This window comes from Oculina patagonica, chromosome 9 (genome assembly GCF_052425735.1).
Source record: "Oculina patagonica isolate OP01 chromosome 9, crgOcupat, whole genome shotgun sequence".
NCBI lineage: Eukaryota > Metazoa > Cnidaria > Anthozoa > Scleractinia > Oculinidae > Oculina > Oculina patagonica.
In genome coordinates this window covers 24,732,176-24,757,901 of record NC_135766.1, presented here as the reverse complement: position 1 = coordinate 24,757,901, position 25,726 = coordinate 24,732,176, and the positions used below count along the sequence as shown (strand labels likewise).

Here is a 25,726-nt window from a genome sequence, read left to right as displayed (position 1 = left end):
CCAATCATAAGTAAGCCTCTGTCTCATTGACCAATGAAATACAAACCCTGATATGGCGCAGGTGACTTTTCCCGCTCATTTTCTGATTGCCCAGTGAGTTCTTGCTGCTCTTCTTAAAACCGTTGAAATCACCCCTTGTTGACTCTGGAGTCTTTCTTAATGATCGAGAATAACAGTTTTAAGTAAGCAGACAGGTACGACCACGGATTGTCTTGGCGTGGATATATTAAATGCACATACAATAATTACAACCTATTTTATTGAAATCTAGCTTATCACTTTAAACTTTCAAAACTCTAATTGCTGAAAAAACTTTCCTCGATCCTCTCTCCAAATCCCCCCCCCCCCCCCCCCCTTTGATTCCCTCCCACTTTGGTCTGCTTTTCAACGGTTGGGAAGGGTGGGGTGATGGGGCTGGCCATTCCCCCAGGTCATTATTTTAAGGGACTTGTTTAGTCCTGTCGCAGACTCTGATCCAGGCTCACTGTTCGTGAGTAGTTCACCGGCGACGCCATTAGTGTCCAGGGCCCTTCTAAGGTAGCACTTGTGACCAGACCTCCTCGTTGCAACGCAAAGTTAGCGACCACGAATACCTGCGAGTCACTGGGAATTAGATTCACGAATGCTGAGGTAAGCTTCTGACAGTGATAAACTCTGAGATACAGCAACGAGGGAGCGCTCGCTACAAACCGCGCAAGCGCACTGTTCGTTATTTCACTGCTGTAACTCAGGTCCAAGACTTGCAGCGAAGTACAGTTGCTTTCAGCCATCGCGTTAAGAACCTGGTCTGTGATTGCATGACCATATCCACAACAACACAGTCGCAGATATCGAAGAAAACGGCAACGAGTTAACATTGATTTGAGTCCAGTTTGAGTCAGATGTCGACACCACGACAGATCTACTTCGGTTATCACCGACTTCTCCCAGCGAACTGGTGTAACTGCGTCGTCGGAAACGCTCGTGCCGTCGAGCACTAGCGAAGTCAGTGACGAACAGCAATCGATTAGTACAGGGAGGCTTACTCCTCGAATGTTGTTGCATCGTCGGAGACACAGCGATTGAAGACTGGTGCAATACTCTGCGAGATATCGCACCATTTGATCTGTGAGCGAAGTGCAGTAACTGAACTCTAGTATTCCAACAGCTTGCAACGACGAGAAGAACCGACGTTTATCGGCTTCCGTCTTGAGACCTTCGAAAAACGAATTACTGAGGCCAAAACACTGTAAACTTTGCAAACACTGTGAGATGAACTTGAAGGCGCTTGGATGACCGGAGCTGTGCCGAATATCCAACTTCGTGAGATGTCGCGGAAAAGAGTCTGTGTTCATCATGAAGTCTTCTACAAAAGTTACAGATTCCAGGCACAGAACCTTTAGCTGTTTGCAGTGTATGACCAGAACTTGGAAAACCCTGGGAGATAACGTGAACCGTCCAAGATTAATCTTGTACAACATGGGCACCATGCGACATCGAATGAGTTTGATCAGGCAGATTTCGTTCAGCTTATGAAAGCGTTTGAGGTTCACTGATTTCCACAGGGAGCTGTCATATGCGATAAGTCTCCAACTTCTGCAAGCTTGTGCCACTCGACACAAATCTGCTTCACATAGAAAGCTAAATATAACGAGCATTGTTGTATCGGGAAAATCTTGAATATGCATTTTGCACGACGACGTTACATCATGAAAAGCAATCTCGCTAAATTGATAGGAGCTTCAAACTTTTTTTCTTGTTTTGCCGTTTTTGCGTATTCAAGGACGCGCCGATCATTATTACGTCATAATTTGCAATGCCTTAAATTCTAAACGCCTTCGTCGTCATAATCAGTTAAATCAATATTAAGAAGAAAAAAAAACCGGATGGAGTAACCTTGCCAGAGGCGCGAAATATAACAAATTTCTGCCTTTGAAAACACTTCAACTGTTGCTAGAACGCTTCCTAGCGTTTAATGATGAAAATCAGCCTGAATTGCGCTAAATTCAGAGGAACTTCAGAATGTTCTTTCTTTTCGCGCCATTTGTGCTCATTCGAGCATAGCACGTGTCGATCTGTATATTACGTCATGATTTTTAATTGATGGGAATTCTTAATTGGTTACTTCGTCATAATCAGTTAAACCGATATTGGAAAAAAAGCAGTTGGAATAAACCTCGATTCGTGATCATGGTGATAGAGACACGCAATGTGACAAACTTTCGCCTTTGAACACAATTCCAGCTGTTGCTCTCGTCTGTTCTAAGCCATCTGGCCAGCGCTAGAAACCAGACCGCTTGATGGAGAAGCCAACCTGCTAAGGCCAACCGCGCCTTCCCTCAACTCCTTGCGTCTTTGAACTTTGAAAATGTTGCATCAAAACAGATCCCATTAATATGGTTTCTTCTTTGTATTTTTCAGTGGCTGTATTCGTCCAATCCCACAGTGTGATTCATGTGGATAAAAGCTGCCTGCTGTTATACTAACACTTAAAAATTACAAAAGTACAGTCAATCAATAGAAGCTTTATACATCTAGCAGTAAAACTGTTTAAAAGTGTAAAGATTTAGTTGGCTGTCTATAATAGCTATATATAAAGTAGGATCTAAAGCGCAAGGGTTAGGGAAGCACATTTTGTACTTTTTTCTTAAGCATTCGATGAGTTGAACTTTTATATATGTACTTTCTAAAACCACTGGCAATAGTGAGTATATTGTGTTTTATTTCGAATGCAGATGTAATTTCTTTATGTCAAAGTATGTATTCCTATTTCATTCCAATCGCCATGTATTGGAAATATGAGTAGAATTGACTGTATTTTTAGTTTATGCAGATGAGCAAAGCTTTCTGCCAAAAGACAGCCATTTAAATTACAACCATTTAAAATCCGCGTCGAAGACAAACTACACATGCTCTGTATTTTCTTTATTTTTACCGAAAGATCTCATTCTCGTCCCCAGAGCCCACGATCCTTCTGGTCTGCGCCAGGGATCGAGACCTCTGGCCGGCTCCAACACCGGAAGTCCGCGATTCACGGACTTATTGTTAAATCTGACAAATCTGATTGGCTGAAAATACAGATGTGAGCATTCGCAGAGTACTGAAAATACCGTACTCTGCGCATGCTCGCAAATCGGGACCAGCCAGAGGTCTCGATCCCTGGCCGAGACCAGAAGGATCGTGGACTCTGGGGACGAGAATGCGAGTGGTCTAATAGATTTTTTTTTTAAACTGCGCATGCGTGTACACGCGAACCCAGCTGCTTAATTTGGAATTATTAAAATAGTGCAAGCTTAGAAATTGCTTGTAAATTTATGTACAATAAAAATAGTGGTTTCAAATATAAGTATCCGTGTCGTAAGTATTCGTAATAAGTATTCGTGTAATAAGTGGTCTTATTATATGGTCGTGTCTAATAAGGACTGGAACCACGAGTTCACGAATTAGATTACTGACCGCGGTCTAGACGTTTTCTATCCAGACCGGTATCTACACCGGTTAAGCTGTCACCTTTGCCGTGAGAAAGAGCCCCAAATTTAAAAATACATGGACTTGTTTCTGCTGAAAATACAAAATGGAAAAGCCAAATACTTCACGAGAATAAAGTAAAGAAAAGAGAACGCGGGCAAACTTTGGCAAATTTAAATATAGTTGGCATGCAGTCCGGCAAACACCAGCTGAAGACAAAATAAGTTTTTGCATGGCCAGAAGTTAAAGGCATTCAACGCAACTATAAGCGACTTTCACGCCTGTAAGAATATTTTCAGTCAATGAAAGAGGCTAGAGAAATTGAAAACATACCAGCCGACCTTTGTCAAAATTTTTTTCAATCCGTTCGTAAGCAAAGTGTCAGCACGAGTACTAACCGGCTACATTAAGCATATACATAACATAACATAAAACTTTATTTACCCTAGAAGGTAAGCGAATTTAAGTTTTCTAGTTTGGCCAATAAACCGCGAATTTAAGTTTCCTCGGAGTAGAGCGATTTCACAAACCTCGATTCTTACATGCTAATGAGGATGAACAAAAAAGAGCGCAAGCACCACAGTCGTGCACGGGTGACTTGCTGATCTACATGTTCGACCATGTACTATTTCTGGAATTTTTTTATTATCTATCGCTAAATACAGAAAGCATTCCAAGTTTTCCCGCTAAATTGAACTGTTTAAGGATCAAATTGCACTCTCGCCCTATTCAATAAAAAATTGTCGAATGGTGACTTCGCGACTTTGCAACACGGCGGGACTGATGTCTTTCCTGCGTGCCCGAGACCTCTTTAGCCTTACAAAAGAAATGGAAACCCTGAGAATGCATGTCAGAAAAATTCGAGACGACGAGACCCCTGAAATCATTATGGCTTGAAAATTCTGCGAGACACCCCTTTTTTGAGGGACCGTTCATCACCCCTAAAAAAGGGCGCAAGCAAGTTCTGTTTGCTGTCGTTTAGAAAATTGTGTGGGACATAGATAGTACGCACGCTGGTATAAAAACAAATCAGAAAACTTTATTGTTCTTTCTCATTAGAATTTAACGATTCTCATTAGCATGTAAGAATCGAGGTTTGTGAAATCGTTCTAGTGTTAAGTAATCCTGGGAGTCGGTCTGTATAGCAAGAAAGGAAGCCACAAATTTTGACCACGTTTAGTTACTTCACATTCTATCGTGCAGATTTAATCCAATCAGAAGTCAACTGTAAGCTGTTCCGGCTTCTGATTGGATAATGTCTGCATCAAAGAATTGAATTGAAAATGGTCGCAGTTTTGGGCTCCTTTCTGTAAACTTTTTTCTTAAATCAATCCAGCTTCAACTCGCGTCAGGTCGTGCGGGCACTGCTTCCCAAGCTTGCATTATCAGCACGTGCGTAGTCCGGCATTTCCAGGTAGTCACCTTACTCCTTTCTTACCCTAGCTAGCTAGCTTCTAGTTCCTAGTTCTCTTCGGTTTGATTCGTGGAGTAATTCTCACACGAATCCTTGCTCGCCTCCCAGCATTAGGCGATATGTCATCGCCTAAAAAGTAGAAATAAACTTGCCTCTTGCATCCTTAGAATGTTGTTGAGCCTGTTGTCTTGAATCTGTTGTTGAGCCAAATGGGATAGATTTCAGTTTGTGTTTCTATCGTGCAATGCAATGTTTTTTTGTTCTGTTATACATTCGTCGCGACGCTTCCATCGTTACACAATGTGGCTTTGTGATGTGGCTATCGCGTTTCATCATTGTCTCAGTGCTGTCACGCGGCTCTCATTAAACTGTTAATGAATTAACGGTAAAACACGAGACAATATAATGAGAGTCGCGTGACATCACTGAGACAACGCGATAGTTTGTGCAAAATAGTGGTAGTCTCAAAGAGACCTTGATTCACAATGTCACGCAAAACGCTTCTTCGATGCTTTCTTTGTTGTTGTGTTATTAACTGGCAGGTAACGCACCCCGGAAAGAAAAATTCAAGTGGAGCCCACTTGGGAAGACTTGACAGCCGTGATGTTGTTACGTCACGCTATTGTTTCGCCCGTTTCTAAAAGTGGACATAGTCCCGGACTGGCTATGGAGCCATGGAATAATCAAAGGCTCCTTCGAGCAACCTCATGGTAATTCGATTATTAAAGTGCCGATCTTCGCATTTTTCCAAATAAGCGTTCAAATTGGAATTTGTTTGTTAGGAAGTATATCTCATTCTTATAAATAGCGATTAGGTGTGCACACTTCATCCTGTGTTAATGAGCATCTTATATTTCAGAAATTTCGTAATTGCAAGACGGGTTGTTAATGCTCTGTAGAGTGTTGAAGTTCCTTTATTTCCGGCTAGCAGTAGCAACAAAACCAACAACTTATATAATTATCAACAGCATGATGTTTACTTTATTGAATGATTTTAACAAAATTGACAAACCTTTAAATGCAAGACATAAAAGACTTCCATGGTATGAAATAGAAACCTACATTTCAACATTCTTTACATATAAAGCAAGGAAAAAATGAAAAACCTTCTAATTAGATTCAAATTAATCCCTATCTCTGTTAACACTAAATTGCTTACTTGTTACTGATTAATTTTTCCAAAACTGTAACATGAATCAAAAAAGCTAAGTTATTTATATTTAGTTGGTCAACCTCGTTGAGCTATTCCGGAAATGGGAAAAACACACAGACCGAAATAAGTTGAGGCTTACATTCGTTTTCTTCTAATACTAAATCACTCAGAAAGTTTGAAACAGAAACATGAAAAACAAGCTTATCTATATTTAACCCTATTCAGACCGGGCTTTTTTGGATCTTTTCAGACGGGGGGGGGCGGATTCCGCCCTCCCCCCCCCCCCTCCTCTGTAACTTCCAGAATATTTAAGCAATCACAATGAAACTTACAGGATATATAGTATGTCCGAAAATCTATCTTTTGATATGCAACACGTGGGATGATGACGTCACATCACGTGACAATTACATCATGATGTCAAAACAGCCGCCATCTTGGATCCGCCATCTTGGATTTCAAAATTTTTCCAAAACGTCAGAAAACCGCCCAAAATAACTGAAAAGTACTCAAAATCAATCAAACGGTGCAAAAAAAAGCCTTAAAAGGTGAAAATAATTGCATTAAAGTTAATTTCCATGAATAGGAACACAAAAATTACCAATTTGGGGAAAATGGTCTGTCAAAATGACGTTGCCATGGTAACGTCAAGTTCCTGACACAACAACCTATCCTACCAAATTATTGCCAGATAAATATTAGATAAACTCGCAAAGTTTGACAGCGTTGGTTAAATCTTGAAAAAGTTATTAGCGTTCAAAGTCAGCGCGGGCACTTTCCGCCCCCCCCCCCCCCCCCTGGTCTGGATAGAGTTAACAGGATTTCTTCCATACGTTGTGCAGACAATTTGTTCACTTTGTTTTCTTTGATGTGAAACCCATCAGTATTAGAAATAGTTGGAAACAAAGGTTCTATGACACTATGAGGACAGTAAAAACGCCCCATGTTTGCCCCATTCTCATCCTTAATGACCATGTTGCCAGTGACACTACAAGGCATTTCAATTTTTTTTTGTTAAATTGCAACTAGAACTTTTTAAAGCCATCTTAGCTAAGTCGCTCTGAATTTTAGATTTACAATTTACGCAAATATATGATTTCAATATATTTACCAATAAAATGTTTCCATTAACTTCCTTGTTCTCTTTTTCATTTCCTTAGAGGTTCTTTGAAGCCGTACACACTTTTTCTGGGATCTCGATTGCATTACATTCTTTAATTTTAGTGTTTTGTTGCCAGTAAGGTATTTGTTATAATAAAAACAAACCCTCCGTCCTTCAAAGCGGTAGCTTTGCATCTTGTTTCACCTCTTTGATGTGATCCTCCCATAGTTAAGGTTACGGCTGCTGTTGCGTCGACGATAACAAACTGACACTTTGCCAGATGTTTCTGCTAGTACCGAGTTGTAGTAGCGCGTGGATTCTTTTTGTTCAGTTTCATTCTTGATTAGGGGTTGATAGGCCTCGTGGGCAGTTTTTAAATTCCTTTTAAGTTTCCTTTAGTTCCGTCTGTAAGTCTTTTAGGAGTCAATGTTCTCGCATGCCGCGCGCCATTAACTCGTTCAGTTTGTTTACCTTTTCCGACACGTGAGCTTCGGCTGAAGTGCCGATCTGTTAAATTGATCAATTAATTGCTCATTTCCGTAAGGCATTTTGATGATCCTCGTTTAATCGGATTTCCGGTTGACACAAATGACAGTTGAAAACTTTCGTCATTTTGCAAAGGCCGGATTCTCTCGAAGACGCTGAGAGACATGCCAGGTTACGAGAGTCTGTTCCGGATCCTTAACCATCTAAAGACACCAAAAACATTATTTTTAAGAGAGTTTTAGAACATTTGAATTTTTAACTTTCTAGCATGTCTTAAGTAATTTTTTTTTTATATACTATAATTCACATAATTAGTTCTTCTATCGTAGTTAGGCCAGTGAAGTTTAATTTGCATAAGTTTAATACAATTTTATCTCGATTTCATGTACATATAAATGTTTAGATATTTTTTAATCAATTACATCTGTAAATTTAGTTAGGATCGGGCAGGCGAAGAGCCACTCTGTGGATATACTGCCCGATATGCCATTATTATTATTATTATTATTATTATTATTATTATTATTATTATTATTATTATTATTATTATTATTATTATTATTATATTATCTGATTAGCTGGAGAAGGTAATTAACTGCCAGATTAGGAAATACAGATATGACGTTACGTGTAGCAAATTCTTCGAATTCCTTCACGGTGTTCGTACTTGTTTTGTTTTAAAGTAAACTACCACAAACTATAAGGTAGAGAACTGTAGAATTCGAAAAAATTATCCGCCGTTTGTGGGAGCTCTAATCATCGCTTTCTTTAATCTCGCGGCGTCGTTCGATTTCATTAACAAAACCTTATATTTTATACCTTTTGAAACAAAATCGTTTAGTTCTAACTTTTGTAAATCGCATCTTTGTAACACAGACCTGAATATTTATGGATTGATTGATTGACTGACTGCAGAGTTTCTTGTTTTTTACCTCGAGGAGCGGTTAAAATTAACATTATCCGAACACTCAGTTCATTGTAAGTTTTCCTGTTCTGAAATACTCCGAACCCATACTTTTATTAACGCTAACCCATTATGTTATCTTTCCTTGTAAGAATGTACATAGCCTGCGAACAGGCATAAGGCTAGAATGTACACTGCAATGACTGCATTCTTCCTGTGCCTGATCGATCGAATTATTGTCGTCCAAATGAACTGATGTCTTTGATCAAACAGCCATCCAAAACCATCGCTTTTAAGACTTTGAAGCACACTTCTTTCCAGTTAAGTATTGTTTCGCACATTTCCTCTTCGTTTTTTGAGGTCTACAAAAGTGTATTTTGATCAAGGATGGAACGATGGCCCGACACGCCATTTTGAATTATGTTGATCCCTCCATGAACTAGGCAAAAATTTCGCCTCTATCCCACCCCTCAGATATATGAACAGAAGACAATGGTAACTTTAGGGACAAAACTAAACCTATTCGGGGGTGGGGGGAGGCAGGGGACTACTTTGGGGACAAAAACAAATGCAGGAAGGGAGTAAGGGGAAAACATGTTTAATTCAAATTTAATGCATAAATTAATTAGAATGGAGTGAATGAGCGCAATTTAGTCCATCCATATACCTCATAGCATACCATGAGGTAAAAATGGAACTAAAATGATTCTTCTGTCCAATTTCCGTTACCATCACATTGTAAAAGAAAGTATCATATAACGTCACGTCCTTCCTACTCTTACTCCAGAGTAAGAGTAATAGCCTGCGTGGTCTGCGTACAAAGGGGAGGGGCGAAAGTTGAATTTGAGCGTGACGCTCGGTCGCTGCAACCCCCGTTTTAACGATCGCATATGAGCCACAACAACAACAAGACCTTAAAGTAACTGACCTTTATTTGCACATTCGCAGTTATATTTAAGCCATATTTATATCTAATATATGGGTTCGATTTTCCATATTCTCTAAATTGAAATCGTACGCATCCTGATGTTGGGCTGCCTGCGGTATTTTACGTCCGCCAGAAAATGGCGTCAGCGCCATAACACCATGAGTTTTTCTTCAGTTCTACAAAGCCTCTTTCTAAAGCTATTAAACTATATGTGTCAATGGTAACATTTGCATTTCTGCTTTGTGCAAAAATCGTAAAGTAACCGGGTTTAGTGAAAGTCTACTAAAAAAACAGATCTTGCTATGCTCTGTTAAGTCCAGGAGTAAGTTCTTTTAAATGAAATCCTAAGCGGCTAGTTTCCACCACATCCTCCGCCCATACTTTCATATCTTCGCTCCTCCGCTTCTCTCTCCCTTCTTCGCTGCTCTTCTTCTCTTTCCCTTCTTCGCTCCTCTTCTTCTCTTTCCCTTCTTTGCTCCTCTTCTTCTCTTTCCCTTCTTCGCTTCTCTTCTTCTCTTTCCCTTCTTCGCTCCTCTTCTTCTCTTTCCCTTCTTCGATCCTCTTCTTCTTCTTTCTTCCTTTTTTCTTCTTCCTAGACATAGACATAGAAATCGACATACTTTATTTATCGATATTTACCCACGAAGTCAGGAGCTGTAGCTCGTTACAACGCTCTCGTGCAATAAGCAGGTCCCAAAATAACAAATAAGAAGAGAGATTAAAAAAAAAACCACTAACCAGACTTGTCACATGTCCTTATCTTAGCCAGGTTTGTAAATATTTAGGGACATCGTTCATAACATGTCTTCCGGTTTAAAAGAATGACGTCTTAGATGACGTCTCAAGCATTTTTGTCTGCGTTACCTTTACGATTAATCAGCACTGTTTTACTTTTGTTTTCTCTAGTGCAGATAAAATTGTTTATCTTTTGATGCTCTGAGCTGTTGATGTTCTGAGCTGTTGATCTTCAGATCTTTGGTAGATTCTGGCATATTACGACATGCCAGTGCAGGACAGTTGGTTGGTACATGGCCTTTCATTGGTGAAATATTACCATTTTTAAATGTGGCTGCGCGATGCAGCTAGGCCATTAATGAACAGTGATAGGACTGCGTGATGCGGTTCGTACGTCCAACTCACAAGAATAACCCTTGCTTGCCATCGAGTCTCCAGTAGCTCAGTGGTTAGAGCATCCGTTTTAGAACACGGAGGGTCGTGGATTCGAATTCCATCTGGTGCTCAGAAAATTTTGTTTTCTGAGTATCCTTATGGTTGATTCTTGTGCAATTTCTTATTCGTTATCATTTCTATCAGCAGGACGGTTAGTTTTTTCTTGACGTGTTTAATACTGTTCAATCAGTTGTGTTTAATTAGGTTTATCACAAAGAAAGAGTTATGCGTAACGAAATTTTGCTAACAAAGTAGGATCTGAAAATAATACTGTACTGCACTGCACTGAGTTATTCAAGAGTAAAACTGTAAAGAAAATGACCCGAACGAGAATATCGGTTCGAGTCTGACGGGATTTTCGAGTTATCGGGGGTTTGAGATATTGAGGGTAAAATTATAGTAAATATATGGAGCAAATCCAGGGGAAATCAGTTTTGGTTCCAGTTACTACGAGATTACCGTGGGTTCAAGGGAGTCAACTGAGGCCCTTTAAGGGGTAAATTCCGACAGGCGACACGGCTCTGAAACGGCGACATGAAGGAACTGAAATGACGACGAACGACAAGAAAGCTGCCGTGAAATTACGACAGCGACAAAGATATAAGCAATACATATTAATACATTCTTTTTCACGCGACTATTAAAAAGCTACTAAACTACGAACATTTGATAGTTAATAAATGCTCCAGCGATTTGAAATTGCAAAACTTGAAACAAACCTCAAATTTGTTACAGTGGAAACTACATCATTCTACGGTATTTGCGTGTTTTCCGAACAGTGTACAGCTTTAAAAGTATTGTCATATATCACAATCCTTCAAAGGTACCAGTCGATCGAGAAAAACTAATCGCCCGAGGAGTTCTTCAGTCCATTGAACAAACCAATAGGAAGCTAAGCTACGACAGCCGAAAATACGTCTGCGTTAGCAATTGTTTGCCTTTCAAAAGACGATAATGGGGACATACGGGACCCCCTTAACAGGGCCTCAGTGATATATATAGACTTCCTTTCGCTTTGGCTGGCTCTTTCCAATCCCTATTAGCAAAGGTACACAATACTGGAATGAGGTGGAAAAATGCTTTTTATAATCTTTTTATTGTCTCGAAAGGGAGAAAGCGACACGATCTTCTCAGTTCGTCTCCTTTCGCTATCGGACTCTAACAAACAGCAGCAACAGCAATTGACATGCACGCAGGTACACGCGTAGTTATGGTCGAATCACGTCGGGCCAATCATGCTTTTAAAACACGGTTCTAGTTCTAAACAGTCGAAACATTGCATAGAAATCGACTGTGATGAGTGCAGCCTTTAACGCGTAAACATTTGTTAACCCAAGCTTGAATATTCGATATCAGTTCATCGTCTTCGAGAGATCAACTGATTGCGTTTCATGAAAGTACAATTTCCCTCTCTTCGTCTGCCATCTTGGCAGTCAACACCGAAGTCGAAGCATTACCTACCTCTACAGATTCAGAAGCACCCATAGCGAATCAAGCTCCTCGAAGCAAATTGCCAGATATCAGCGACGAAGAACTGACCAAGTACGTGGCTCAGACGATTCAGACAGAATACCTTGCCTTTGCTTACACAATGTGATATCACCTTAGTAACGTAACTACATCCTCTTTCAGTGTTACGTGCATACCTGCATACCTGCACAGCGGCGGCTGTCAACAAAACAATTAGATGAATGGAATTCACCAAACACAGCCCGCTAGCATGGCCTTCTGAACTTGTGGGTTCATTTGCATGAAACAAACACCGGTATTCGTCGGTTTTGATTGGCTTATTTCAAATAGCACGTTGAAAGACGGGTTTTTTAGCATTTACCGAAAAATTCCGGAAATTTCGGTTGGGATGTAAATGGTAAGACTGTTTTGGTTTGCCCAAACGGAAAATTTCCAAAAAAACGGAACGTCTTGAAAGATGGTCCAAAATTCCCAACCGGGATAACCGAAGGGAAATGCCATTTGCCACCAGGTCCAGGCCCTACGCCAATTTTATCTGCGTCACGTGGGATACGTAGCTTGCTCTCCGGGTCAACATGGCTGCTGCTGTAATGGAGTTGGTTTTCTTCTTAAACTATTTCAATGGCCTGTGGGGATTGCATCTGTAGCTGCCAACTCTTGAGCGAGAACTTTGAAAGTGTTTTCAGGTCATTCGAAAGTGCGATCCGAACTCATCATTTGGATAAGACGGCACCACAACCTCACAAAAACCAACAATTCTCTTCATGAAAGCTGCAGTGGCTGCTATTAAGCGGAATTCTCCATCCTCCTTATAATCGAGAAGTAATTCCTCGTCAATTGAAGCATCTAGTATAATCTCGTTGAAATATGTCAAACTCGTCCTAGGCTCTCTCGGTAAATTGGGTCTGTTGTGCAAATGGTACACATCAATCCCAAACGGAAATTTCCATTTTGGATTTTTGATTCCCATTTGCACAAACCGTCGACCAACCGGTTTCCCCATGTAAATGGTAAACAACCACGATCTCGAAAGTTGGATGTCGAAAGATAGCCGCTATTGACGTAACACTGAAACCGGGTGTAAGGCCGGTATCGAGGGGGTATGAATAGGGGTTCACAATCGATCAGTGCAAGTTCTTGGACCAAATCCAGTTATATTTTATATAGTTTTATTGAAACAGAGTGTAGACCTTTGTAAACAAACAGAAATTATTCACCCCAGATCAAAAACACGACTGATTACGCCTTCGCAATTGCAAACAAAAACAATGAGCAAAAACTTTGCACACCAAAACATATTATAAGAGATTTGTAATGCAACTGCTCAATTTTAACAGCAATCAGATTGAGCTGGATTGCATTGTTTTTTATCATTGAATTTATCATTGAGCGTGTGAAATGTCATACGCGTTGAAAACTCATACGGGTTCGTTCAAACTTCACCGCATGCGCACATTGCTTCCCAAAAACGAAGGAAATTTATTCAGTATCTACATAGAATTTTCAAAGGTATATTGAGCAACGATAAAACAAAATAATTCGCCCTAAGTTAGATTATTCAGTCGCACGGATCAAAAACAAGATTCAAGCTGTTGCGTGCAGCACCTCGTAAATTGAAAACAAATCCAGAAACATTGCTTGAAAGAAACGAAGAAAAATCATCATTCAGTTATCTGCATAAAATTCTTTTAAGTATTTAGCAGTGATAAAACAGAATAGTTCGACACAAGTAAAATTAATCAATCAAACGAAAACAAGATTGCGTCGTTTATATGTTTATAGCGAGCAACACTTTGCAAATTACAAACTGCCAGAACAAATTCTCTTACGAAAAACTGTAAACTGACTTTTCCATTTATATCGTGAAGAAGCAGACTGGTGAAGAGGCGAATTTGTGTGAAGTAACCGTTGCAGGAACTGTGAAAATTAGGAAAAGCACTAGCTAAGATACCGAACGGCGGTTTTCGAACTTCGACAACTCATTGAACAAAATGAGGAAGAGCCCAGCTCAATATAGCGCTGTCAATTATAAATTCTTTGGTTGCGTTCATCGACGTCTGCCTGCCCATCTCCCTCAATAACCAAACGTAAATGAAAATGATATCTTAAATAGAGGCCATTAAAAACTAACTGGGAGCTCCGCTTTTAGGCTTGCCTAAATCTATATATTTGCTTTAGTAAAATCCAGTGGTGTGGGACACTGTGGGCCAAGTGCAGATTGTGGTTTAACTCTTTGGTGATTTACTGTCATACAATCAAAACAATCCCCTTACCTTTTTTATTTTATTTTGTAACAGTCCAAGAGGGCAAAACAAGCTGGAACAATAGTATATGTTATTGGAGTTGCATTGTACGATATAAAACAGGTACTAGAGAGAAGATAATATATAAAAAATTACATTCAATTAATAATATACATGAAAAAAATTACTTAATTCTGATTGGCTAAAAATGGAGTGCAGCTTTCATGTAACACGAGTGCAAAAATGTGTAACAGCAGTGCAAAGTTGTAACACCAGTGCAAATTACAAATTGATTCTGATTGGCTTAGAAACAATAGCAGTCAGCGAGAGCCAATCAGATTGGAGCAGTTTCAATAGGAACGTTTAAAAATTGAGTAGCTGTAATCAGGAGATGACATATTCGATGAAAGTTAATGTTTGTCACTGACTTTTGTATTGCCGTCAGCAAGATGTTTCGGTTAACTTCATCAGTTAGAAGATCGCTTGATGTTACGCGCGATTTAAAAACGTTTTAAAAATGAAACACGCGCAAGGAAAGAAAATTAATTAAAGAAAGATTTGGTTTCGCAAGTGAAACAACAACAGAAAAACTTAAAAATTGTTCTAAGGCTGCATTCATAATATATGCTACACGGGGGGGGGGGGGGGGGCAGAGGATTTTTTTTCAGCGGCTCGTTTTTTTATATCCCCCCCAAGGTCCATACAAATTTTTATAATCCCCCCATGCAATCAGCCGAAAAATGAATACCCCCCCCCCTCCTCCCTCACAAGAAATATCAAAATAAATATCTGTATAATAGTACACTACCTTATTATAGGAAATAACGAAGCATTTTAACAACGCGAACAAAATTTACGCGTAGTAAAACTAACGCGAATTCAAGAAAGGTTCTGGTTAAATCCTTATAGTAACAAGGTTAACATCAATAAAATTAACGCGAATTTTTGAAATTCGCGTTAATAACATGTATCATTAATTTCCTATAATAAGGTATATATGTTTGAGATTTCAAGAGACATGTTTAATAACAACATCGAGAGAGTTTTGACAGTTTATGTTATACCTATGCCAGCCAGTCTATAAGTAGCGCAAATTAGGTATAGATAGCCTGCCAGCTCGTGTACGAGTACTACCAGGAGTATTGACAGGAACCTCCGTTTCACTGTCACTCTCGTCGACAAAAGCAACAACAATAACCTCATCATCATCATCACTCTCACTATCACACTCATCCACGGATTCATCTCCGCTGTTGCCATCCTCTTCACCCTAATTTTCCGGCCGTTCAGCATCATTCCTCTCAAGTGCGACATGTGCCATTATTCTCCTTATCTTATCATTTTTCTTCCCAAGGAGAGAAAGTTTACTGACGGTCTAAATATTTGTTAAGTTCTTCGACGTATAGCTTGTTCATATTTTCAAACGTGGACGCGATAGTTTTCCAGTCATATTGTTCGTATCCTTTCATTGAACATTTAAGTGCACATTTGTTGTTCAATTTCATAAAACTGTGCACAGAATTACATTGTTTTCTTTTGCATTCATTGATTCAATAAAGTTGCACTGCTTAGACTGAGGTTGCATTAAATGTTTCCATTTTAGATGTTTTACTTTCTATGCTGTATCGAAACATTACATCTACAGGCCAGGCACACTACTTGAAAACTTCAAATAGCTGCTACAGTCTCTCAGAATAATAGAGGTACCCTTGTTGCTTACAATCCTTGAAAGAAGCTGCTGTACTTATCATTTTTCTTTTTTCACTTTTTTAAAACTATTACAAAAGCTAGACAGAATCTTACAAAAAATAAGCATCCCCACAGTAGATATTTAACAATTTTCACATCCCCCCTTTTTTTGCTCTAAAAATTTGAGACCCCCCCCCCTAAAATCCTCTCCCCCCCCCTGTAGGATACATAATGAATGCAGCCTAAGAGTCCGAACACAGTTAACAGCACCTCATTCTAGCTAAATGTGTGGAAAACGTGGTGTCAAGAGAAAAATATCGCCAACAAAATCGAGGAAAAAGGAGTCAGCCAAAAAAATCTAAAAAAAAAAACTACTCAGAAAGTTCTATGCTGAAGTTAAAAACAAAAATGGCGTCGACTACGAACCAGATAGCTTAAGAGTGATAATAGCTGCACTCGACAGGCATCTAAACGAACAAGGATACAAGTTTTCGATCATAAGAGACAGAGAGTTCCACTCTTCAAAGCAAATTTAGAAGGAAAAGCCCGACATGTTATTTGTACAGTACTGTGATTCAACCAATCACTTGAATGAACATAATAGAAGGCAACACAGCGGTCAAACGCAGCGCGCGTGCGCAGTTACTGTGCAATTCCCGCCAAACTTCTCCATACAAAGTCTTAAATTTTCCGAAAACTTTCGCTTTAAAGCCAAAAGTTAACGCCGTCCCTGGAAAGTTAAGGTTTATACGCCGCTTATGGATTGGAAATTTGATAATTCATCTTCACTGAGTGTCCCAGCTTGAACTGTTTTTTCACCGTACCATTTCTTTAACAGTTTCCTACAAAAGTTTGCACACTTTCGAGACAAATTCTCAGAAAAGTTCGAGGCGCCGAAAACCGGAGGTGACGTCATTTTTGCGTTTGACCGCTGTGTGATAGAAGGCGCGCATTGTAAAAACTAGGAGTTTCAATGTCAAAGTGGGTGCTGGCGTCAGAGCTGGAAGGAAATACTGATAAAACGATTTGAAATTAATGAAATAAGCGGCGGCATAAACAATGACACGTAAGAGCGTTTAACTGTAAGAGCGTTAAAGAGTAAAACAAAAATGAAGTTTTTTGTAACTTCTTGCAGTTTCCTACAATCGGCAGTCAATATATTTTAACAAATGAAAGCAAAACCTCTCTCGCTTTTAGTTAATGGTCTTTGATGGTGTAAGTATTTATATTTAATTTTGAATTACTGCGCTCAAATACTGCGAAACAATTAAAAAGCGCCTACTTCACATTAAAACAGGATTTTTCTGAAAACTTCATTCTTGATTTACTTCAAAACGCTCTTACAGATTTTTCTAAATCTACTATACTTAAACATCAAAAAATGAATACCAAGAGTCAATCTAGATTTCGAGAAAATCAGGCTTGTTTGAAAACAAAAGAAAACGACAATCGTTGCTATGGTAACTTTTGTGACTAAGTGACCAGTAAAAAATTAAACTTTGGTCATATTTGTTCATTATGGTGTATTTTGGCAAAAATCGGGCATTGGCTTCCTTGATAATTTTTATTTTCAAAACAACCACCCTAGGGCTAAAAAAAAGTACCTCGAGCCTCCTTAAGCCGACGGAAGTCACCGAATTCGTTTATGTCCTTGATTTCCAATCCTGCCAATCTGCTCGAAATCGATTGATATCTCACATCTCTTCCACGTGTATTTTACGTGATGTCATCACAAGCACAATACAGTGGTTACCCTGGATGGCGTACTGATTACCCCGGATATAAAAAACGCAATCGACTGCGCATGTCTCCAATCTTACATCCGACAAATTTTGCCTCTTTCTCGCTATTGTAAAGAATAGGCTGCTGCCTCGCTAGGGCTCGCCAGCAATTAAACTGGTTTTCTATCTCTTTCTGCCCTGTTTTTCATGTATATTATTAACAAGTAATCACATGATCTTTCTCGTGCAATTTGGAATATATAAGCACTTGTAAATTTTTCAAAGACTACGGTCTTGTCCAATTTTGTTATCATTTGAAAAATTTACTCGTGCTTATTTCATTCCAAATTACACTCGAAATCATGTGATTTGGTTGTAATTCAGCTTTGTGAGATATTTTAACTATTGTGGAGCAGCATACCTGAGAGAGTGGTTTAGGGTGCTGGTCTTAGCTTGTGATCCAGAGGTCCTACATTGAAGCCGTCAATATCCTGCCGTAGTACTCATAAGCTGGAATTCTTCACGGTAGTTCCAAGTTCATATCAAGCAAGGTTTGTAAAACACACAAAGCCAGTTGGTATGCCTCCTGCTGGTTGGGATTCTGAACAATGAGATGATGTTTATTTCAAATGATTCCTTCCTCTGTTTGAGTAGCACATACAAACTAGCATTAAGCTAAGTGCATTACTGTAGTCAGTCAGAAATTTCCTAATCTGTCTTTGTATTACCGTTGCAACTAAACATCTTGGCTAACAAGCCACCAGAGGATTTTGTGTTCACAGAACCCAGCTATTTAACCTTGAGGAACCTAACTAGTGATGTGAGTATTGTGCTAAATTTACATCAAATCCCTAAATGCAAACACTACAAGATTTGCTGCCTTCTGTAAGGGGCACCTCTCAAAAGGGGCACCTGAGACATGGTCACTATGGTGACCCTGTATGATATCTTTTTTAGTTGTATTACAGATTCATTTTTTTACTGAAGACTGTAAAAAAAATCCTTTTTACCACAGATTTCTAACAGGACATGTGTTGAAATCACCTGAGTAAAACCCAAGCAAGCCTGTTTAGGGGGTAAGTGAACTGTGTTCTCTCGTTTTAGCCTTTCAAAATATCAACTGAAGAAACTGCCTTTGCACATAGGCAAATAAATAGCCGTGCTATTAATCAATGCTTAGGAAAATGTGTACAACATAAACCCAAATGCAACAACGTCTGGACCATTCCTTTCCTGTTAAAATAAAATTAGAGAAATAGAAAAGGTGGTCGAAATAATTATACACCTCCCTTTACAACATACTTCAGCAGTGCTCGCGTTTTTATTTAAAATTTGTTAGTTCAGGAATCTATTATATTTTTTGTGTTAATTCTACAGAACGTAACACAGTCACTATGTACGGGCGTGGATTTGAGAAGTTCAATTCTCCCGAGTCGCATTCTGTTCGGTGTGGCTTCACGTTTAATGACACACATCGTCAAGGTATGCTGCATTATTATACTATAATTATATTTCTCAGATAGTACGCGCGCTTTGATTGGTCAATCGTACAGGCCGTAGTCTACAGTACAGCTCGACCGAAATATCTCACAAAGATTTTGAAACGTACTTAAAACGTTTGCATTCGGACAAAAATAATGAGAAACGCAAGCAAAGCGAAGAAAGCCTTCCATACTTCAAACTCGATTTATCAGAACTTTTAGAAAGCGTAAACATCCCTGATGTAGCAGATATAGAGCAACCGGAGCATAAGTCAAGACAGGAGAAAAAGGTCATGCATGTTGCACAATTGGGAGAGAAACTGTGGATATCAACAGCTAACAACTAGTAAATTATTGTCTACCGATCTGGATGTGACACTGTTGACTGCAATTAACATCGGTTTTCACTAATCAAATTGATTGATTGATTGATTGATTGATTGATTGATTGATTGATTTGTAAGAAATGCACTCATACAGTTTTTACTCACGAACTGAACATTCCAATTATTTCCTTTCCGTTTACAGTAACGAAAGCCAGCTTAGTTGAAGAAAACCGATTGATTTGTCCAGTGCCCGTTTTGAATGACACTGAAAGGTAAATTACACTACAAAAAAAAAACTTTATTTTCGGAGTTTGTGACTTAACTGTTTGAGGCACGAGTAATGACACATCTATAGATAAAGTCCATGTCCACACGTACAATGCCTACGTGAAACGGATACAAAAGTTCTCGTCCCCATAGGCCGTTTTACAGATATTGACTTTGCCCCCAGAGCATCCTATAATATATATTTTTTCTTTTATTATGGTAATTGCAGAATTATCACAATAAAAGAGTAAATCATTTCGATGAGCATTATAGGATGCCAAGGGGGCAAAATCATTATGGCCGCCGTATCCGTGAAACGGCCTATGAGTTGGTGAAAACGCTTAAATATCTACATTGTATAATACGAGGACGGCCTGGTACGAGACTAACATTAAAAAGCTGCATTGAGCATGCGTTGTTATTTCAGCGTTTACCGTATGTATACGTTAATGCTGTCCACACAAGAACCTGTTTAAGGGGCTCGGTTAGTTGGGGAGCAGCGTGTTAAACGGGAGCAGTGCGAAGAACGACAAATGGAAGCTAATAGCGAGGGACTTGGGATGAGGGAGTGAACCCCTCAGTCTAGAGAGCGTGTACGAAAATGTACGTTTATGATGATCATTGTGTCGTTTACGTGTGGACGAAAGGCGTAACTGTTTAAAAAAAGTATGTCGGTTTACAAACTGCACGTAAGCATATATACGTGTGGACATAGCCTAAGCTACAATCATTTTAGCTAACAAAGCAGAGAATTGAAACGTAGATCAGCCAGATCAATTGAAATCAAAGTAAAATAAATGAAAGATGCAAACTTACATCTACATCTCGTTTTCTGTTTTGTGTTGTTGTTGTTTTTTTCAGCGTTCTTATGCTTCAGGTTTCGCTGAATAATGGCAAGACATTTGTCTCCAGCAACGTAAATATTTCAGCCAAAAATTGCACAAGCGGGGCGAAAAACAGAACGGAAAACGGAACAACAACGGAAAACGAAACAAAACCGGAAACGGAAACAGAAAAAGGAAAAGAGAAACCAGAGGTGTGTTAATTAGTCTAAGTTGATGAATTTCTCTTTTCTCATTCTCTTAGCTGTTTGCTTGATAAGGTAGTCATTTTATTAGGACTTTAGGAGAAACTAATTTTTATCACTATTTAGAATAAACGTATTTTGGGAAACTTCTAAGACTATGGCCAGAAAGAAAGAGATAGTTTGGAGTGGTGGAAAGAGTGTTTTCTGTATCGGGCAAGTTTTATAATTAAGTTTTATCGGTTTTAGTTGAAAAATAAATAAAAATGAGCTGGACTTTCGCTGGGACGTATGTACGTGAGAAGACAACGTTTAAATCCAAAAGGAAACGTGAAAATTTCACTGTTTGTTTACGTTCTCTATAAAACCCAAAATTTAGTCACTTCACGTTATTTTGCACGCGATGGCAAAGAAATGAGAAAGATCTACACAGCACGTGCAGCGCTAATTCCATTCACGTTGTCGCCATTGGCTGCGGTCACATCTAGACTACTAACTATAGTTAAGACGGCGTTAACTATAGTTAGCTATTTCGGTAATGTGACCGCTTCTCTGTTCACCCTAACTATAGTTAGAAAATTTACGCCTCGCTGATCCAAAACAATACAGACTAACTATAGTTATACCCAAGCAAGGTTCATGGGTTAGTCTTAAGTTTACAAACGAAAAACCAATCAGAATGCGACAATTCTTTTCGCACGTGCGAGATGAACACTGAATATGCAAAACAAAGCGTGAAGGTAAGGAAAAAAAGAAAAACAACATGCCACGAAATTACATATCACCAATGTTAGCAAAAATAAAGCTAATTCTTCGGCGTCTAGCATCCTTACTTCATTTTATTTTCTTCAACACCGAGATGCCGTGCAAAAATAGAAAAAATAGAGGAACAACTAGACACAGATCAACAACAAGGGCTCTCATGAACTAATTTAAATTCGAAATTATTCAAAAGCTAATCAGAACTAACTATAGTTAACTGCATTGGTGTGAGCGCTTAGACGACCGACTGAGCACTAACTATAGTTAGGTATGACGTCACGTAACTTGAGACTAACTATAGTTAAACTTTAATCACGTCGTAGGTGTGACCGCAGCCAATGTCACTGTTTGTTAAACCTTCCTCGATTTTAAATTGCTTAGCTAAACGAGTGCAAAACAGCGCTCCATTTTCTTAACCGTAATATTTTTGTAGCGCGTTTAATTTGTGATGCCAACAGTAGATTGAACGATTCAAACATTCAAACATTCTTTTTCCAAGTCCCCAAACAAGGTAATTGTAATGTCTAAATAAATGAAAACTTTTATTGTTATATCTTTCAGAGCGAGAAGAGAAGTCAAGTGGGTTTAGCCGTGGCTTGGCTGTTTTTATTCGCGTTTCTAATTTTGCTCGCTGTATGGTGGTTCTGGCCTCGTTTCACAAGAAAGGTGAGTCGCCGACTTTCTGTTTGCAACATAAAGAACATTCTTATTTTTGAACGGCTTTTATACTAGTAAGGATTTTAAAAATATGAAAAAGATTTTCTATGTGTTCTGTCGGGTTCGTTCCTTAACAATCTTAGAATTAGTCCGAAAATTAGCATTTAATTTTACGCTTACCAGTGCTAAGCATAGCCTGAATTTCAGACGTCTTCCTCTGGTCGCTTACTCCCGAGAAGAGAGTAAGCCGGAAGAAGCGAGCAGAGGAAGACGTCTGAAATTTAGGCTATGCTAAGCGTTGTTGTGTTTGTTAAAGGAGCTACGTCACGGAGAACGGATCTTGAAAAAACTGGCAAGTTTTTTCAAGTTTGTTGTTCGTAATCCGTCTTAATCTTCGTGAGTTGAAACCGTCCTTCGTTGCTGTTTCGTTATTTTCACGATTTTATTACTCCTTTGTCGTTTTTCATGTTAAAAAACTATTATTTTAAGGTTTCCTTCAGTTTGGAAGTAATTAGGAAAAAGGTGTTAAAATATCTGCTCCTTTAAGACTTATCCTCTGGACATTGATCCACCCGATAGATTGCGTTATCCATGTTTTGAACAACCGGGACAGAAAGCTAGCGGAAATCCTGACACGTTTTAGAATCTCCAAATTGCGCGCTTTGTTTCGTCGACGTATGGACTTCGACCAGTCCCTCTTTCTCCTTAGTCCATCAAGCGTGTAGCCTGCGTTGCAGCCGGACGTGTCACAAAACCTCGGTGTTTTAGTTCGTCTGCGACGCAGGATATTAAGCGTGGAGCAAAGTAATACGCGCGAGTGGAAAAGTAGCCGAAGGGGAAAAACGCGCGTCTATTTCCCAGATTTTGCGAGGCAGTGTTTTCCACTGGCGCCTTTTTTCGCTTCACGCTTGATGGACTAAAAAAGAAAGAGGCACTGCCGTAGTCTAGTCAATTCATCGCAGTTCGCGGTTGGATTATGGCAAGGCGAGTGACAACTTAGGCTGCCTTCCAAATACAAAACGGATCATTTCTGAATTCCCTTTTACAACAAAAATAGAACCGCCCATTGTTTATTTACAGGATTTTTATTGTATTTGCTAAAACGCGGCCACACCCTGGAACTTTCCCTTCCCTTATATACTTACACGACTTTTTCTATTGTTCATTTTTCAGCCGCCTCGTAATTACCAACCAGCGGTCAAGCCAGATCCTGCTGAGCCTCCTCCCCGTCCCCCGCCACCAGTACAGAAAACGGTGAGTTAAAACTGTCGTTAAGAAAAGGAACGTTTGTGGATGTGCTACTCTTAGTTGCTCTCACCTGTTAAGATCTCCATTGACGTGTTAGTCAATTGAAGGTTTGTAACACTTCTCTGTAATGAAAAAGATCTCAAGTAGAACTTCTATACAACATTTCTTCTAGCCATGTAACGTTCAAGGAAAGTCATTTCAGCGTGAAGTGAAACTTTCCTCTCGTTACTGCAGGTCATTCTTTTACGTCAAATCGCATCATGTCAGTCTTTTTTGGCATGTTTTCTCTCTCATTCAGGCATCAGGCAGGACAAAATGGCCGACTGTTGACGCGTCGTATTACGGCGGTGGAACTGCTGGAGGAATTGTTCCCGTCAGGGTAAGATAAGATAAGATAAGATAAAATTTTATTGAACACTCCTAAAAAGGTTTTTCAGTGAACAATACAATTCATGAAGTTGAATAAAATGTAAAATGTAAAATATGTACACTAGTTATATATTATAACCAGAGGATAAGTGTAATTGATCCTCTTTCGATTTGTTTTGTGAAAATTCAACCTTGTTCCCTGAAAGAGAGAGACCCTGGGAACGAGGTTGTAGGATAATTTGTTTTTGATTGACATGTGCTGAATGGCGTTTTAAAGAACCTTTCTGTCAGCACGTTGAGAATGACAGTAGGCACGACCACGAATTGTCTTGGCGTGATATATTAAATGCACATACAATAATTACAACCTACTATATTAAAATCTAGCTTATCGCGTTAACTGTCAAAAACCTAATTGCTGGTAATACGTCGCTTGATCCTCTCTCCAGATCCCCCTTCTTGGAACCCTCCCACTTTGGTCTGCTTTTCAACAGGTGGGGAGGGTGGGGTGATGGGGGCTGGCCATTCCCCCAGGTCATTATTTTAAGGGACCTGTTTAGTCCTGTCGCAGACTCTGATCCAGGCTCACTGTTCGTGAGTAGTTCACCGGCGACGCCATTAGTGTCCAGGGCCCCTCTAAGGTAGCGCTTGTGACCAGACCTCCTCGTTGCAACGCAAAGTTAGCGACCACGAATACCTGCGAGTCACTGGGAATTAGATTCACGAATGCTGCGGTAAGCTTCTGACAGTGATAAACCCTGAGATACATCAACGAAGGAGAGCTCGCTACAAACCGTGCAAGCGCGCTGTTCGTTATTTCGCTGCTGTAACTCAGGTCCAAGACTTGCAGCGAAGTACAGTTGCTTTCAGCCATCGCATTAAGAACCTGGTCTGTGATCGCGTGACCATATCCACAGCAGCAGAGCCGCAGATATCGGAGAAAACGGCAACGAGTTAACATTGATTTGAGACCAGTTTGAGTCAGATGTCGACACCACGACAGATCTACTTCGGTTATCACTGACTTCTCCCAGCGAACTGGTGTAACTGCGTCGTCGGAAACGCTCGTGCCATCGAGCACTAGCGAAGTCAGTGACGAACAGCAATCGATTAGTACAGGGAGGCTTACTCCTCGAATGTTGTTGCATCTTCGGAGACAGAGCGATTGAAGACTAGCGCAATACTCTGCGAGATATCGCACCATTTGGTCTGTGAGCGAAGTGCAGTAACTGAACTCCAGCATTCTGACAGCCTGTAACGATGAGAAGAATCGACGTTTATCGGCGTCTGTCTTGAGAACTTCGAAAAACGAATTACTGAGGCCAAAACACTGTAAACTTTGCAAACACTGTGAGATAACTTTGAAGGCGCTTGGGTGACCGGAGCTGTGTCGAATATCCAACTTCGTGAGATGTCGCGGAAAAGAGTCTGCGTTGACCATAAAGTCTTCAACAAAAGTTACAGATTCCAGGCACAGAACCTTAAGCTGTCTACAGTGTATGACCAGAACTTGAAAAACCCTGGGAGATAACGTGAAACGCCCAAGATTAATCTTGTACAACATGGGTACCATGCGACATCGAATGAGTTTGATCAGACAGATTTCGTTGAGCTTGTGAAAGCGTTTAAGATTCACAGATTTCCATAGAGAGCTGTCATATGCGATAAGTCTCCAACTTTTGCAAGCTTGTGCCACGCGACACAAATCTGCTTCACAGAGAAAGCTGAATATAACAAGCATTGTTGTATCAGGAAAATCTTGAATATGCATTTTGCACGTCGACGTTACATGATGAAAAGCAATCTCGCTAAATTGAGAGGAGGTTCAGACTTTTTTTCTTTGTTTAGCCATTTTTGCGCATTCG

The 25,726-nt window shown here is 39.7% G+C and overlaps 4 protein-coding genes and 1 long non-coding RNA gene across 6 annotated transcripts in view; 2 read left to right on the top strand and 3 right to left on the bottom strand.

Annotated features, from left to right (window-relative positions):
* LOC144665538 (anthrax toxin receptor 2-like) overlaps positions 1 to 25,726 on the top strand; it is a 64,190-nt gene that overhangs the window by 37,731 nt on the left and 733 nt on the right. Inside the window, exon 19 of one of the 2 annotated variants that reach the window (XM_078526775.1) lies at positions 2,401 to 3,258. The exons of the other annotated variant lie outside the window; for it this stretch is intronic. Within the exon in view, the coding sequence (XP_078382901.1) occupies positions 2,401 to 2,430 (30 nt within the window). The 3' untranslated portion in view covers positions 2,431 to 3,258. Of the gene's footprint in view, positions 1 to 2,400; positions 3,259 to 25,726 lie in introns of those variants that run through there. 2 annotated transcript variants of the gene reach the window in all.
* On the bottom strand, positions 212 to 25,632 carry LOC144665541 (F-box/LRR-repeat protein 12-like). Its single transcript, XM_078526781.1, has 2 exons — positions 24,273 to 25,632; positions 212 to 296 (listed from the first exon to the last, which is right to left on the bottom strand). Exon 1 carries the CDS (start codon positions 25,630 to 25,632, stop codon positions 24,418 to 24,420), a length of 1,215 nt encoding a protein of 404 aa, XP_078382907.1. The 3' UTR covers positions 212 to 296; positions 24,273 to 24,417.
* LOC144665542 (F-box/LRR-repeat protein 12-like) lies at positions 453 to 1,667 on the bottom strand. The gene has a single exon (XM_078526782.1). It carries the CDS (start codon positions 1,665 to 1,667, stop codon positions 453 to 455), a length of 1,215 nt encoding a protein of 404 aa, XP_078382908.1.
* Positions 9,421 to 12,204, bottom strand: LOC144666941 (uncharacterized). Its single transcript, XR_013573256.1, has 2 exons — positions 12,066 to 12,204; positions 9,421 to 10,026 (listed from the first exon to the last, which is right to left on the bottom strand). It is a non-coding gene; the product is annotated as an uncharacterized LOC144666941 (long non-coding RNA).
* On the top strand, positions 18,467 to 23,880 carry LOC144666656 (uncharacterized). Its single transcript, XM_078528048.1, has 8 exons — positions 18,467 to 18,547; positions 18,743 to 18,803; positions 19,105 to 19,209; positions 19,737 to 19,806; positions 20,663 to 20,837; positions 22,149 to 22,253; positions 23,418 to 23,498; positions 23,791 to 23,880. Exons 3-8 carry the CDS (start codon positions 19,122 to 19,124, stop codon positions 23,878 to 23,880), a joined length of 609 nt encoding a protein of 202 aa, XP_078384174.1. The 5' UTR covers positions 18,467 to 18,547; positions 18,743 to 18,803; positions 19,105 to 19,121.